The sequence below is a fragment of the Pseudonaja textilis genome, chromosome 7 (genome assembly GCF_049901715.1).
Source record: "Pseudonaja textilis isolate UNSWEBS1 chromosome 7, rPseTex1.2, whole genome shotgun sequence".
NCBI classification, from domain to species: Eukaryota; Metazoa; Chordata; class Lepidosauria; order Squamata; family Elapidae; genus Pseudonaja; species Pseudonaja textilis.
In genome coordinates this window covers 6,636,572-6,651,714 of record NC_141996.1, presented here as the reverse complement: position 1 = coordinate 6,651,714, position 15,143 = coordinate 6,636,572, and the positions used below count along the sequence as shown (strand labels likewise).

Sequence of the window (15,143 nt, the reverse complement as noted above, 5' to 3'; positions counted from 1 at the left end):
TTCCCTGATCGACTTTCCTTATCGGAATCCAGCTGAGAAGCTCACAAACGGGGATCATGTCACCCTTAGGATGCTGCAGCTATCCTACATCCAAGCAGTTATCAAAGGCCTGAATTTTGAGCGCAGGAATGCTGTGACAATTTGTAAGGGCTGATTGTAAGTCATCTTTTTCAGTGCCGTCCGTTGTAACTTCGAACCTGTTGTAAGGAGAGGATTATCTGTAACTTTTGAAAGTCTCCCCCCGCCCCCCACTCCCCAGGCAGCATCATATTCTCCGACTGAAGCTATGGAAAACCCATGGTTAGGTAGTTACGTATCAATAAATGAGAATAATTTGCCCACGTTTGCAGCACCATCTCCTTCCTCCTCCTCTTCTCCTCCCCCCCTCCTCCTTTACGTCTTCTCCTTCTCCTCTTCTCCCTCTTCTTCTCCTCCCCCTTCTTCCTCTCTCCTCCTCCTCCTCCCCTCCCTTCTCCTCTTCTCCCCCTCTTCTCCTCTCCTCCTCTCTTCACCTTCCTCCCCTCTTCTCTTCTTCCTCTCCTCTTTTCCTCTTCCTCTTCTTTTCTTCCTTCCTCTTCTCCTCCTCTTCTCCCTCCTCCTCCTCCTCCTCCTCCTCCTCCTCCTCCTCCTCTTCTTCCTCCTCCTCCTCCTCCTCCTCCTCCTCCTCCTCCTCCTTCTCCTGCCATTTCCGTCATCGGATGTCATCAACCACATTGACGATTCTTCGTTTATCAACAGCCGCACGAAAAAAAGGGGCTTCTGAGTTTTGTCCAAACCGGTCCCTTATCATTTTGAAGTCACCATGTCCCTTCTTCAGCCTGGACCACTTTTTCCACGGGCGAGCAAATTATCTTAAACCTCCGTCTTCCCCTCTCCAGTGACCTCCTGCCGAAAAGTTACCGGGAAAGGGGGACGCACGGAGTCACTGAATGACAGTTGCAAACTTTTGCAGGTGGAGGCCTCCTTCCAGTTTTGTCAAAATCCTACACACCCGCACATTACCCACCCAAAAGACTTAGAGCAGCCAAGATCTTCCCCTTTCCCCTTTTAGGTCACCCAGCCCAAAAGTGCCTGTTGATTTCCCTTTAATTTAACAGCTCTGGCTCCTTTTGCAGTTAAATGGAGTGTTCATTATTGAGGGGGCCCCCCCCTGGTCCTTCCCTCCCTCCTACCCCCGCCCCCTGTCCTTTCTTATCTTCCTCCTCCTCCTCCTCCTCCTCCTCCTCCTCCTCCCCGGCTTTCTGAAGGTCTGTGTGGTGCAGTTTAATGAATATTTGGCACAAAGCTCCCTTTCACGCAAGGCGAAGAATAGCCTGGCCTGTTTAGATCCTGGAAGGCTGTATGTCAAAGGCTTTCCATAATGCTTGTCAGGCAAGGACAGAAATTCCCACTGCTGACTTACTCGATTGACGAGCAGATTAAGACGCAAGCAGGAAATGAGATTGCATGTGGGGGGTGGGGGGTGGGGAAATGGGACACCTGTTTGGCCGCTCTCATTTTTCCCATCGCTGGAGGGAGAAAGGAAGAAAAAAAAAGTGGGTTTTTTTTTCCACTTTGATCAAATTAAGGAGAGAGAGAGAGAGAGAGAGAGAGAGACTGGGGAAAGAAAAAAAAAGAGAGAGAGAATACTCTCACTTTGGCCATGCTCCATCCGTCTTCGTCCAGTGGTCTCTCTTCCCCCCCCCCCACCCCCTGTCCATCTTGTTAACTGGGGTGGGAATGGGGGTGGGGGAAACTGTTTGCAATTCAGGATGGTTCTCATGCAGCCAGAATGAACAAGGCAGCAGCCCAAGCAAAGCAATAGGTACCGTAGGTAGGTACCGGTAGGTAGATTTCCATATGGAGAGAGAGAGAGTTGAATAGGTAGGTAGGTAGGCAGAGATAGATAGATAGACAGCAGACAGATAAGGACAGGTAGATTTCTATATTTGTAGATAGATAGATAGATAGATAGATAGATAGATAGATAGATAGATAGATAGATAGACAGACAGACAGACAGACACACCTGCATATTTCTATGAAAGGATGGATGGATAGATAGAGATAGAGAACTCTTTATTTGTAAATATAGATCTCTGTATATTTGGATAGATGGAAGAGAGATAGACAGACAGACAGATTTCTATATTTATTTATTTATTTATATGGAGGGAGGGAGGGATAGGCACAGACATATATAGAGACAGATTTCCATATTTGTCTGTCTGTCTGTCTATCTATCTATCTATCTATCTATCTATCTATCTATCTATCTATCTATCTATCTATCGATCTATCTATCTGTTTAGATATCTATCTAGGTAGATGCTTAGATAGATAGATAGATAGATAGATAGATAGAGATAGATAGATGATAGATAGATGATAGATAGAGATGTATAGATATATCTGCATAGTTGGATGGATGGAAGGAAGGATGGATAGACAGACAGGGATAGATATAGATTTCATTATTTGTAGTCATAAATAGATATAGACCTCCATGTTCAGATAGATGGAAGATAGATATAGATATCAATATATAGATAGATCCCCTGTACTAGACGCTCCCAACTTTGTTATTCTCTCTTTTGCTTTTTGTGTCCTTTCACTTACTCCTGGTTGACCCCCGGATGAGAGACCACCAGGAGACCTCCGAGATGGAAGCCAGCCTGGAAAGTGTAACAACTGTAGAAATCCCTTAAAAAGTAACCCTGGCAAAACTTCCTTTCTGAATCTCCTCCCCACAAAAAACCCTGTCCTGAGGTTCTCATGGAAGAGTCCAAAACTCTGGGAAGAAGGTCCCACCTCCCTTTTCTATAGACGTCAAATCCCCCCCATCTGTCTCTGTGTCTGTGTGTCTCTGTCTGTCTGTCTGTCTGTGTGTCTGTGTCCTTCTGTCTCTCTATATTTCCGTCTGCCTCTTTCTGTCTGTCTCTCTCTTTCTGTCTCTGTCTCTCTGTGTGTGTCCCTGTCCTCCTGTCTCTCTCTGTCTGTCTGTCTGCCTTCTCTGTCTCTCCCTCTCTGTCTGTCTCTGTGTCTTTCATCTGTCTGTCTGTCTTCCTGTCTGTCTTCTCTGTGCCTCTCCCACTCTGTCTGTCTGTCTGTCGTCTGTCTCTTTTTTCTCTGTCTGTCTTCTCTCTTCTCTCTCTGCCTGTCTCTCTGCCTGCCTGTCTGTCTGTCTGTCTCTCTCTGTGTGTGTCTCTCTCTCTGTCGTCTCTCTCTGTCTGTCTGTCTGTCTGTCTCTGTGTCTCTCGTCTCTGTCTGTCTGTCTGTCTGTCTGTCTGTCTCTTTTTCTCTCTGCCTGTCTCTCTCTGTCCGGTGTCTGTTTCTGTCTCTCTGTCTCTCTCTCACACACACACAACTTTGTCGCTCGAGGCCATTCAAGAGTTAACCGCCCCCCTCCTCCTCCCTCCGCCCCAGACGAGCCCCTTCCCGTCCCTCCGCCCTCCCCCTCCTCCTCCTCCTCCGGCCGCCAAGTGAAAGCCGAGGGGAGGGGTGGCGAGAAAGCAGCCGCGCCATCATCGCTCGCAGCTTCTCCGACTTTGCAGAGGCAGCGGCGGCCCCGGCAACCCGGCCCGGCCCGGCTTCCAAACTCCCCCCGCGGAGGCCCCGGTGCCGGAAAGATGCTTGGTCCAGCCGGGCCTCCTCCTCCTCCTCCTCCTCGGCGTCCTTTCCCTCCGCCAAGCCCGCACTAAAAAAAAAAAAACCCTCCCGCGATGGCCGTGCAAGCGGCGCCTCTCCCGCCTCCCCATCACCCCTTCGGCCCTTTCGGCTTCCCGGCGGCCGATTTCGGAGCGCTGGTGGAGAAGAGCTGCTACGGCGACGGCGGCGGGACGCTGCTGTTGCTGGAAGGCGGCGTCGGCGGGGCGACCGACGGCTCATGCGGTGCCCTCGACGGTTGCAACAACGAAGCGGCCGATTTCCGCGAAGCCACCCGGGAGCTGCTGAGCTTCATCGATTCGGCGTCCAGCAACATCAAGCTGGCTTTGGACAAGCCGGGCAAATCCAAGCGGAAAGTCAACCATCGGAAGTACCTGCAGAAGCAGATCAAGCGATGCACCGGCCTCCTCGGAGGCAACGCGGAGGCGGCTCCCGGGACGGGGCCCGGTTCGGTTCCCGGGCCGGCAGTCGTCGCCGCCGCCGTCCCAGCGAGCAAGCAGGCCCCGGCCTCGACGGCGCCTTCTAGCGGCGGCGGCGGCAGCGCGGCGGCTTCCTCCTCCTCTTCCTCTTCCTCCTCTTCCTCCTCCTGCAAGCTTCCCCCGCCGGCCAAACGCGAGAGCAAAAGTTTAGCGGCGCTTTTCGACTCGTGGCGCTCGTCGCCTTTCCAGCCGGGCGGAGCCCCGACGACGCTCGTTGCAACGCCGGATTCAGCTCCCGTCGGGCCGGGCCACGGCGCGAGCGGCCTCCAGGATCGTGCAGCCGCTGCCGCCTCCGTCCCGTCGTCCCTCCGGCTCCCTTGGCTTGCAAAAAAGTGCCGCTGCGGAACCGCAACCTGCCCCGTTCTTTCTTCACCGAACCGGCGGCTCCCAACCGGGCTCCCAACCCGGCCGGCTTGGAAGGAGGCGCCGCCGCCGCTCCGTCGGTGGCCGAAGAGCTCTTCGAGTTGCTGACGGCTCCCGATTACCGAGCCTTGTTGAAGGAAGCCGCCGAACCGCCGCCGCCCGTTTTCCCCGGCTCGGCTTTGCAAGCAGCGGCGGAGCTGCCTCTGGAGCCGCCGTTGTACGAGCCGCTGCCGTCGTTGGCGCCTCTGCTCTACGCCGAGACCCCCTTGCGACCCTTGCCGGCCCTCTACGCCGCCGTCGCCGCCGTTTCGGATCCGTCGGCTCCCTTCTTTGCGGATTGCCCGCCGCTGCCGCCTCCGCCGGCCATGCCCTACGATTACGGCTGCTACAGCCGCGGGGCTCCTTACTCCAGCCTTTAGTCCTTCGGGGGGGGTGGGGCGGGGAGGTTGGAGGAAGAGACGAGGAAGCGGGGTGAGGGGGGGACAATGGGGGGGGAAAACCCCGATATAAAGGGGCCAAGAGGTGCGGACCTGGAGGGCGAGGGACCCCTGGAAGTGCCCCCCAAGGAAGAACGACTTGGGAAAGACTTGGGGCCTGCCTGATGCCCTCTGGGTGCCCCATCCTCCTCTTCCAGCCTCGCCACCGCAGCCTCCGATTAGGCAGACTCGTGTTGAAACTTTGGAGTGTTTTGAAGGGTTTGACATCAACGGAAAGTCGGAGGGTGACAGTTGAAGAGTGAGTGGCAGGAGAATAATTCTGTCTCTTAACAGAACAGCCCATCCTTCCAAGGAATTTGGAGGAGCCCCCACCCCCAGGATCCCCGATATAAAGGGGCAAAGCGGGCGAGGTGTGGACTTGGAGGGCGAGGGATCCCTGGAAGTGACACCCCCTTGCTGGTAGGATGACGACTTGGGAAAGACTTTGGGCCTGCCTGATGCCCTCTGGGTGCCCCATCCTCTTCCTCCAGCCTCACCTCCAAATATGCAGACTTATGTTGAACTTTGGAGCGTCCTGGAAGGTCACAGGGTCCTTTTGACATCAAAAAAAAAAAAAAAGGTCGGATGGTGACAATTGTTAAGAGGGAGCAGCAGGAGAATTACGAGTCTTGTTAACGGAACAGCCCGTCCTTCCCAGGAATTTGGGGGAGCCCCTCCAGAACCCCAGTTATAAAAGGGAAAAAGCGGGCGAGGTGTGGACTTGGAGGGCGAGGGATCCCTGGAAGTGTCACCCCCTCCCCTTTCACTGGTAGGACAAGGAAAGACTACTTGGGAAAGACTTTGGGCCTGCCTGATGCCCCCTGGGTGCCCCATCCTCCTTTTCCACCCTTGCTTCCTCCGATTACGCAGACTTGTGTCAAACTCCGGGGGTGGTCCTGAAAAATTTGGACATCAAAGGAAAGTTCAGATGGTGACAGTGGAAGAGTGATTGATTGGCAGGAGAATCACAAGGCTCTTAACGGATCAGTCCATCCTTACCAGGAATTGGGAATCGGAGCGCCCCCCCTCCCCCAATACAAAGGGGCAAGGCGGGTGAGGTATGGATTTGGAGGGCGAGGGAAGTGGGCCCCCGCTCATTGGTAGGGCAAGGAAGACTACTTGGGAAAGCCTTGCCCTGCCTGATGCCCTCTGGGTGCCCCATCCTCCTCTTCCAGCCTCCCCTCCAAATAATGCAGGCTTGGGTTGAACTTTGGAGTGTCCTGAAAGGTTGCAGGGTTCTTTCTATTTCGACATCCAAGGAAAATCGGATGGCGAGAGTGGCCCGATGCCCTCTGGAGGCCCCATCCTCCTCTTCCAGCCTCGCCACCTCCTCCTCCGATGACGCAGACTTGTGTCGAACTTCCAAGGGGCCTTGTCCAGTTTTGACAGCGAAGATGGATGGTGATGGTTGAAGAGTGAGTGGCGGGAGAATCCCCAGTCTCTTAACAGAAGAGTCCATCCTTCCCAGGACAGTGTAAAGTCCTAAACTGAGACTACTCTGAATTGTAACTTTTTGATATTCTTAATGGGCCAGTTTTGTCCCAGTGGAATAAGTCTTGTTATTTGGGGGAAGGCGGGGTGGGGGAAGAGAGAATTGATATCGAAGTGGGGACTTGGGGATTTGCCTGCCCGGGTTACTTTCCAGAACGAAATCATAACAGAGACACGGTGGCCTAGTGGTTAGAACGTAGTACTGCAGGCAAATTCTGCCGACTGCCAACAGTTCGATCCTGACTGGCTCAAGGGTTGACTCGGCCTTCCAAAGATGGAGGATGGTAGGGGCAATAGACAGGTAATCCTCGACTTAACGGCCACCATTTGAGCCCCCAAATTTTGTTGCTAAGTGAAACATTTGTTTAAGTTGGAGTTTGGCCCCTTTTACGACCTTTTGTGGTGAAGTTAGACAACATGGTTATTGAGTGAATCTGGCTTCCCCGTGGACTTTGCTTGTGTCACCAAGAGGGGTCAACATGACCCCGGGACACTGCAGCCGTCATAAATGCGAGTCCGTTGTCAAGCATCCCGAATGTAAGTCACACGATGGTCATGTGAAAGATGTCTCTGTGTCGCTTTTCTTCAGGGCCGTTGCAACTTTGAACGGTCACTAAAGGAACTGTTGTAAGTTGAGGACTACCTGTACATAGGACTTAACAGATAACAGATTAACAGAGTTGGAAGGGACCTTTTAGGTCATCGAGTCCAGCCCCACCCCCACAAAACGGGAGACCCTACCCCATTTCTGACAGATGGCAGTCCAGTCTCTTCTTGAAAGCTTCCAGGGATGAAGCTCCCACAACTTCCGAGGGCAACTTCTGTTCCATGGGTTGATTGCTCTCACTGTCAGAAAGTTTCTCCTTATTTCCAGGTTGAATCTCTCCTTGATCAGTTTTCATCCATTATTCCTTGTCTGGCCTAAGCTATTTTCTAAAGTAGCTTGACCCCTTTCTTCGTGTGGCAGCCCCTCAAATATTGGAAGACCGCTATCATGTCTCCCCTGGTCCTTCTCTTCCCTAGACTAACTAAGCCCAGTTCCTGCAACCTTTTGTTGTATGTTGTAGCCTCCAGTCCCCTAATCATCCTGGTTGCTCTTCTCTGCACTTTTTCTAGAGTCCCAACATTTTTTTATAGTGTGGTGACCAAAACTGGATGCAGTACTCTAGGTGTGGTCTTACTAAGGCTTTATAGAGTGGCTTGATCTCGATTGTATCCCTCTGTTAATGCAATTTAGGATTGCGTTAGCTTTTTTGGTGGCTGCTGCACACGGCTGGCTCCTATTTAGCTGGTTGTCCACTAAGACTCCAAGATCCCCCTCACAGTTACTGCTATTGAGCCTGGTTTCACCCAGTCTGTATGTGCACTTTTGGTTTTTCGTGCCTAAGTGTAGGACTTCACTTTTCTCTACATTGAATTTTATTTTGTTAGATACGGCCCAGTGTTCTAGTCTGTCGAGATCCATCTGGATCTTGAGCCTATCTTCTTGGGTGTTGGATATTCCTGCCAGCTTAGTATCATCTACAAATTTGGTAATTTCCCCTTCTATTCCCTTATCTAAGTCGTTAATGAAGATATTGAAGAGTCCTGGGCTTAAGACAAGAATCTTGTGGCGCCCCACTGTTTACTTCCCTCCATGTAGATTTAAACCCATTAAGGACTATTCGTTGACTCGTTGAGTTACGACTTGGCTTGATATCGAACAAAAATCTAATTTATAACATTTTTTGCATTGTGTAGGCAGACCAGGCTACCTGCAACGATAATCTGCAAATTTTATTTCTCTTTTCTAAGTTGCAAACAAGAGAATGAAAAAAACAACACCACCATCATCTTTACAGGAAGTCCTCGACTTATGACTGTAATTGAGGATGCCAATGATGGTCGCAAGCTGTGATGGTTGTAAAGTGGGTCACCACAAGCCTGGACCTGATTCTATGCCTTTTTTTGTGGACGGAAATGTCGGTTTTGGGGAAAAAAAATCTGAAGTTGTGATTATAGGACTCTGCAAACAGTTGTAAATGAGGGCCAGTTTGCATAGTGGCAGAAATGCAAGGTGTCAGAATTTCAAAACCAGGTCATAAGTCCACTTTTCAAACAATTGCTAAGTGGCCGGCAGTAAGACTGTAGGTAGTGCTGGACAGTGGTGGAATTCAATTTTTTTTACTACTGGTTCTGTGGGCGTGGCTTGGCAGGCATGGCTTGGTGGGTGTGGCTTGGCTTGGTGGGCGAGGCTTGGCAGGCATGGCTTGGTGGGCATGGCTTGGCTTGGTGGGCGTGGCTTGGTGGGCATTGCAGGGGAAGGAGACTGCAAAATCCCCATTCCCTACCCAGCCCACTAACCTGCTTTCCAGCTCCATTCTCCTGTGCAGGGCAACCAAAGAAGACCCAGCCAATCAGTTGGAACTCGGGAGGCAGGGAATAGATGAGGGCGGGGCCAGTCAGAGGTGGGATTTGCCAGTTTTCTAAAACTACTCAAAATTTCCGCTATTGGTTCTTCAGAACCGGTCAGAACCGGCTGAATGACCCCCTCTGGTGCTGGAATTACAACCGCTCACTTAGTTGACTCTTCAGAGTCACAACGGCACTACTTAATGACCATGTTTCATATCTATGACTGTTTTTTTTTAGCATTGCCTCGAATTCGGACGCTTGGCAGCTTGGTTCCTATTTATGACGGGTTGCAGTCACGCCATCCCCTTTGTGAATTTCTGGCAAGCAAAGTCAATGCGGAAGCCGCATTCGCTTCATCGCCGTGGTCACTAACTCCAGGAAAGTCGTAAAAAGGGGGCAGAACTCACTGAAGAAACTGTCTTGCTTAACAACGGAAATGTTGGCCTCGATGGTGGCATAGAAGTTGAGGACTTCCTGCCCTTCTGTTTCTTAATGTTACATGCAACCTTCCGTCCCTTAAGCTGTCAGAGAGAATTATATAGGTGTTATATTTCGTTATGACCCTGTCCGCAACATTTTACATGACTGTTTACATGGAACTTACTTGTTTTTCACAATTAATGCTCTGTTTGATGATAATTCAGTTATATTAACCTCCTGGGGGGTGTAGGTGACTGTTTTGTATCCCTTTTGGGACTCTAGATGTAAAGAAAAATTGGGGTGGGTAGGTTTTCAAACCCTCTTAATGTATCAGGAATTGAATTCATGGGCCATTGTGCTTTATTTGACTACATACAGGTAGTCCTTGAGAGTGGTGAGGTGGACTTCTTGCCTCACAATCAGGAGGCTATGAGTTCGATCCTAGGTTAGAGGCAGATATTTCTCTCTCTGGCCACAATGAGAATATATCTGCTGAAAAAAAACTCCTCGTTGGCAACAGTAAGGGCATCCGGCCAGTAAACGCTCAGCTCCATTCAGTGGCCCAGACTGCAACCCGCAAGGGATTAGGGGATCATTAAAAGAGGATGATGATACAGGTAGTCCTTGTCTTACAACCATTTGCTTTAGAGACCTTTCAAATTTACAACGGCCCTGAAAAAAGGTCCTTGCCCTTACGACCATCGCCGTGTCCCTACGGTCACGTGATCTAAATTCGGGCGCTTGGCAACCAATATCTATTTTAATGATGGTTGGCAGTGTCTCAGGGTCATCTGATCACTGGCTTCCAACAAGCAAAATCAAGGGAGAAAGCCAAGTTGCGATTCACTTAACAACCACACTGATTCGCTTAACAACCGTGCCACAAAAAGGTTGCAAAACGGAGCACGACTCCCTTTAGACTTTATTTGTTTGGCAGTGGAAAATCTTGTCCTGACTGTTATTGTAAGTCAAAAAAAAATGGCCTGTATAGCATTTTAGTTTTAGGAACTGTCCGGGTTCTGCGGCTGAGGGGTGTTTGGCTTTGCGCACCTGACGATTCCCAGTAAGGAAGACGCTGATCACGTCCTGCTTCCTAATGCTTCGTGCTTCATGCATGCACAGCCCAGAATTGTGTGGGTAATGATGTGTGGATTTTTCTCATAACCGCCGTTCATAGTTTTAGTTTAGCTCGTGCATGAAGATCGGGCGAAGATGAATAACCGAGTTGGAAAAGGGGCCATGGAGGTCTTCTAGTCCAACCCCCTGTTCAAGCAGTAGACCCTATATCATTTGAGACAAATGGCTGTCCAAGCTCTTCTTCATATACTCCAGCAATGGGGCACCCACACCAAGCGATTCCACTGGTTGATTGTTCTCACGGCTAGAAAACTTCTCCTTAGTTCTAGGTTGCTTCTCTCCTTGATTAGTTTCCACCCATTGCTTCTTGTCCTGCCTTCAGGTGCTTCGGAGAGTAGCTTGACTCCCTCTTCTTTGTGGGCAGCCCCTGAGATATTGAAAAACTGCTATCATGGCACCCCTAGTCCTTCTTTTCATCAAACTAGACATACCCAATTCCTCCAGCTGTTCTCCCTTAGTCATCTTTGTGGTTCTTCTCTTTATCTTTTCCAGAGGTTGTATTTTCTCTGACTCCTTTCCAGAGATTGTATTTTAGACAGATTTTTTGGTATTTATATTTTAGAGATTTTATTTTAGACAGCTACTTAGCACTTGGTTGGATGTTACCAATCATGGAAAGGTGACCTGTGCTTGACATATTGGCTGGGGAATTCTGGGAGTTGAAGTCCACAGGTCTTAAAAGTCGCCAAGATTAAACATCCCTGATCTAAACTGTACTTGAAACGATGTGGCAGAATTCTGATCTAAACTTTATCTGATCTAAGAAGATAGGAAAATCTGCACCTTCAGACTCCCTGATGTAACTTTCGAGATGCTGTCCAGATTGAGAGCTTTGTGTATGAGGTACAAATGCCGTCTAAATTGGTAGTGCAGGATCCCACCTCCTCATTTTGCAAAAAAATGTGACTCAGCAGTTATTTGCTAAGTCAGGATTGGTTAGGCCTATAGAGATTCTCAGCCATCCAGATCATGGTTTTGTCGCCAAGTTTTTTCAAAAGGCAACTAGAATGTCTTTATTGTCATTTGAAATATTTTATTTTGCTTCTCATCCCAGAAGCTTCTTCAGCTCTGATCGGATGGTGGGGGAATGGAAGGATTTATATTCCTTGCAGACGGCTGGTCATTTCCATCCTTTTAGAGGGTCGTTGAGGCCACTTGGAGGTTTATCTGTGTCCTCGGGGTGTGGAACCTTCTTGGCTGCAGGATGGTTTTCTGCCCTGTGTCCGCTTGCTGTTGAAAGCAGGTGCAGGCTGTTGGGAATGAATTTGTGTTGTCTGCATCTCAAACGGAAGCACAAGTGGTTTCTCTAGTCTGCAATTTTGCAATTTGGGGGGGAAATCAGTCATACTCTTGCACCATTCAAAGAGTGTTCATCCCAAATTGCATAGCTAAAAGTCTGTAGAGATTCTCAGTCATCCGGGTCATGGTTGTCCTCAGTTGCCATTCGAAAAAAGCACTTTGGGGATTGGTTAGGACCTCCTTGTTTGTCCCAGTTTCCATACTAGACGGATTCTTACTGCACCCTATCCAATGCATTTCTGGGGAGGCCTCTTTCAAGAAAATGAAGCAGATCCCGCTCAGAAATGAAATGTGTTATCAAACACACGTCCTGTGTCTGTTGGAGCTGACACAGAAGGATTACTGGATTTTCTGAATGCGGTTTTCATCGTCAGGATAATGATATGTACTTCTGCATAGTGTTGTGGCTCACCGGCAGCAAGTGCAGATGGCTGAGGGCTCGGAGAGGGGCCTGCGTGTGATGCAGGGATGGGGCCAGGACCATCAGGGAGTGGAGTGCTGCCTTCGGAGATTGTGGAGGCTGGCAGCAGTGATGAAGAGGTCCCCGAGGAGCCTGTGCTCAGCACACGTGCGCACAGGGCTGCTCGAAGAAAAGAGCAGCTGCAGCAGCACGGGCGACTCGGGAGTAAGACTGCTAGGTAATGGCCCCTCCCTGAGGAGATAAAAACCAGCTGAGAGACAGTAGTTCTTTGCAGAAGGCAAAGAAGTTTTACACCTGAGTCTGGTGGACGTTAGGAATATCTTAGTTGGTGTTTGAAGACTCTTTGTGTTGGAATTATTGCTTAGTAACTTTATCTGGTGTTCTTGGCAGCCTTGCAAAACCTTGACAAGGCTCTTTCTTATCGGAGCTCCTTGGTTTGAAGCAGCCTTTTACCTGTGAAGGAACGGGACTCGTAAAGAAACATTAAAAGGTTGCGCTGTTACCTTTGTTTCGTGTTTGCTTCCTCGGAACCAGGTTTGGGTCAGAACACATAGGACGATGATAGGATAAGTCAGATGTAGATAGTAAAGTATACAACAGCCATATATCACTTGGATGGAGCAAAGATCAGGATGATGAGTTACCTCCAAGAATATTAAGCATAAATGCAATACAGGTAGTCCTCAATTTGCAACAGTTCATTTAGTGTCTTTTCGAAGTTAATGACGGCATGAAAAAAGGGACTTATGGCTATTTTTCACACTTAACAACCGTTGTAGCTTCCCCATGGTCATGTGATCAAAAACTCAGACCCTTGGCAACTGACTCATATTTACGACGGTTGCAGTGTGTTGGGGTCATGGGATCACTTCTGGCAATCTTCTGACAAGCCTAGTCACTGGGAAACAAGATTCACTTAACAACTGTGTTACTAATTTAAGAGCTGCAGTGATTCACTTAAAAATTGGGCAAAAAAAAGTTGTAGAATGGGGCAAAACTCACTTAAGAAACGTCCCACTTAGCAGCAGAAATTTGGGGCTCAATTGGGGTCATAAGTCGAGGACTAATTATACACAGTTTGGGGAAGCGGGTCAATGTTATGGACTAGAAACATGCTATGTAGAATGGCTTGCCAATTCCTGAGAAAGGACTGGGGGAGTTAATTCATTTTGATCAGCAGGGTCAAAACAAATTAATTTTCATTTAACTTTACTTTCTTCTGATATAAAACACAAGATCTAAACACCCTTGGAAAACTCGCAAATTCAAATTTAATTTACGATGCTATTCAGACTACGGACGTCATGTCTGCTTATTTTGCGAATATCTTCACTCCTCTCTTAGAAGCTTTGGGCAACCACTGTTGTCAATTTTTATACAAATGCACAATCACACTTCTGGATCACAGCAGCTAGAGTCCAATCTTGAGCCCATTTTTTTTCTGGTGTTGACTGACGTTTGCAACCCCGTTGTTAAAACATTTCATGATGTAAAATGGAGAGGTATTTAATTCCTTGGGTGTTTTGATATAATGCAATAAGTGGCGTGGTTAGAGAGTCCTTTAGCGTTTAGTTCAACTTTTAACTGTTGGCAAACTGTTGGTATTTTTTCTGTTGGCTTCCTTTGGACCAGAGGCTGTTCTTTTTCAGCCATGACTAATGAGTTCCAACTCCAGTTTTTAGACAACAGCTTCTCCTCTTCCTCTGCCTTCTCCTGTTCTTGCAATATCGGTGTCTATTCCTGTTTATTTGTGATTCTGTAATTTTATTAATGGGTGCCAACAATGTTCCTAATTCAAGAAAACGGCAATGCGTTTGCGACTAAATCCTGAAAAACTTCAGCCTTGGTTCAGGTTGCACTAGAGCAGAATTATTTCTATTGTAGAGTGATAGATATTAAACCCCAAACTCTCCATGGTCTAAGGCTTGTCTTTGCTAACCATGGTTTGTGACTTAAAAAGTGGCTGGGTTCTGCAACTCATGGAGCCATAAATCGTGGATGGCTGAACAACACAGCTGTGAGCTTAGACCTGTGGGTGAAACCAAGGCTACATATCCCAGAGACTTAATCTGTTTTAGCTTTGTACGGGTTAACAACGTATCAAAAGATACCGCAAAGAACCCTTTGGGGATGATTCAAGGCAGTGGTGGAATTCAAATTTTTTTTACTACCGGTTCTGTGGGCATGGCTTGGCAGAATGATACTATAAAATCTCCAGTCAGAGGTGGTATTTGCCGGTTCTCCGAACTACTCAAAATTTCCATTACCGGTTCTCCAGAACTGGTCAGAACCTGCTGAATACCTACCTCTGATTCAAGGGGAACCAATGAGCATCCATCGCATGTGCAACATCATGTGAATTTGTGGAGGCCGTGAAGAACAATGCCACCGGAAACATCGTGCATGCAAAAATATAATTTGAATATTAAGTTATGCTGCACCATGCTATAATGATTAATGACAAACCATTTGGGGGTGGGGGGGAGAAGGTGATCCAGAGAATGCCTGGATTCAGCTCAATGGCCCCTACCCCAATATGAATTGTAACGTGAGTTGGAGAACTTTCAGGTGTAGAAAAATCCTTGAAATAAATATGTTCTTAACTCTGGTTAAGCGGTTGGCTGTGAGTTGTTTGCTCTCCTACATCTTCAGGGTTTTTTTGTTTTTTTTTTTGAGGGAGAGGGGAGGTTGGGAGTTTACAAAAACTGGGGTTAGGAAGAATCATAGTTAAGGTGGAAAGCCAGCTGGGAGTTTGCAAAAAACGGGGGCTAGGGAGAACCTTAGTTAAGGTGGAAAGCCAGTTTTATAACAGTCATGCCAACAGCAGAATGCTACTACTGCTATTACTAGTACTGCTACTATTACCAATGTTTGTTGAGGTCAAAGGGAAACAAAAGGAGGACTTTGAACCAAATTCAGAGTAGGCCAAGAACCACAGCGGACCACAGTTCAACCCTACTGCATTACAGATATTGTAATATATGTCTCTCTGTGCCAAAACAACTACACCAGGGGAGT

The 15,143-nt window shown here is 48.4% G+C and overlaps 1 protein-coding gene and 2 long non-coding RNA genes across 3 annotated transcripts; all 3 read left to right on the top strand.

Moving 5' to 3' along the window:
- The first annotated feature begins 3,476 nt into the window (after window positions 1-3,476).
- On the top strand, window positions 3,477-4,906 carry FAM181B (family with sequence similarity 181 member B). The gene is made up of 2 exons (XM_087937860.1): window positions 3,477-4,097; window positions 4,172-4,906. Exons 1-2 carry the CDS (start codon window positions 3,702-3,704, stop codon window positions 4,904-4,906), a joined length of 1,131 nt encoding a protein of 376 aa, XP_087793986.1. The 5' UTR covers window positions 3,477-3,701.
- Window positions 4,907-5,112: 206 nt separating this feature from the next.
- Window positions 5,113-6,378, top strand: LOC148125235 (uncharacterized). Its single transcript, XR_015744245.1, has 2 exons — window positions 5,113-5,853; window positions 6,180-6,378. It is a non-coding gene; the product is annotated as an uncharacterized LOC148125235 (long non-coding RNA).
- A 1,220-nt stretch (window positions 6,379-7,598) lies between these two features.
- LOC148125234 (uncharacterized) lies at window positions 7,599-14,733 on the top strand. The gene is made up of 2 exons (XR_015744244.1): window positions 7,599-8,678; window positions 8,759-14,733. It is a non-coding gene; the product is annotated as an uncharacterized LOC148125234 (long non-coding RNA).
- Window positions 14,734-15,143: the final 410 nt, after the last annotated feature.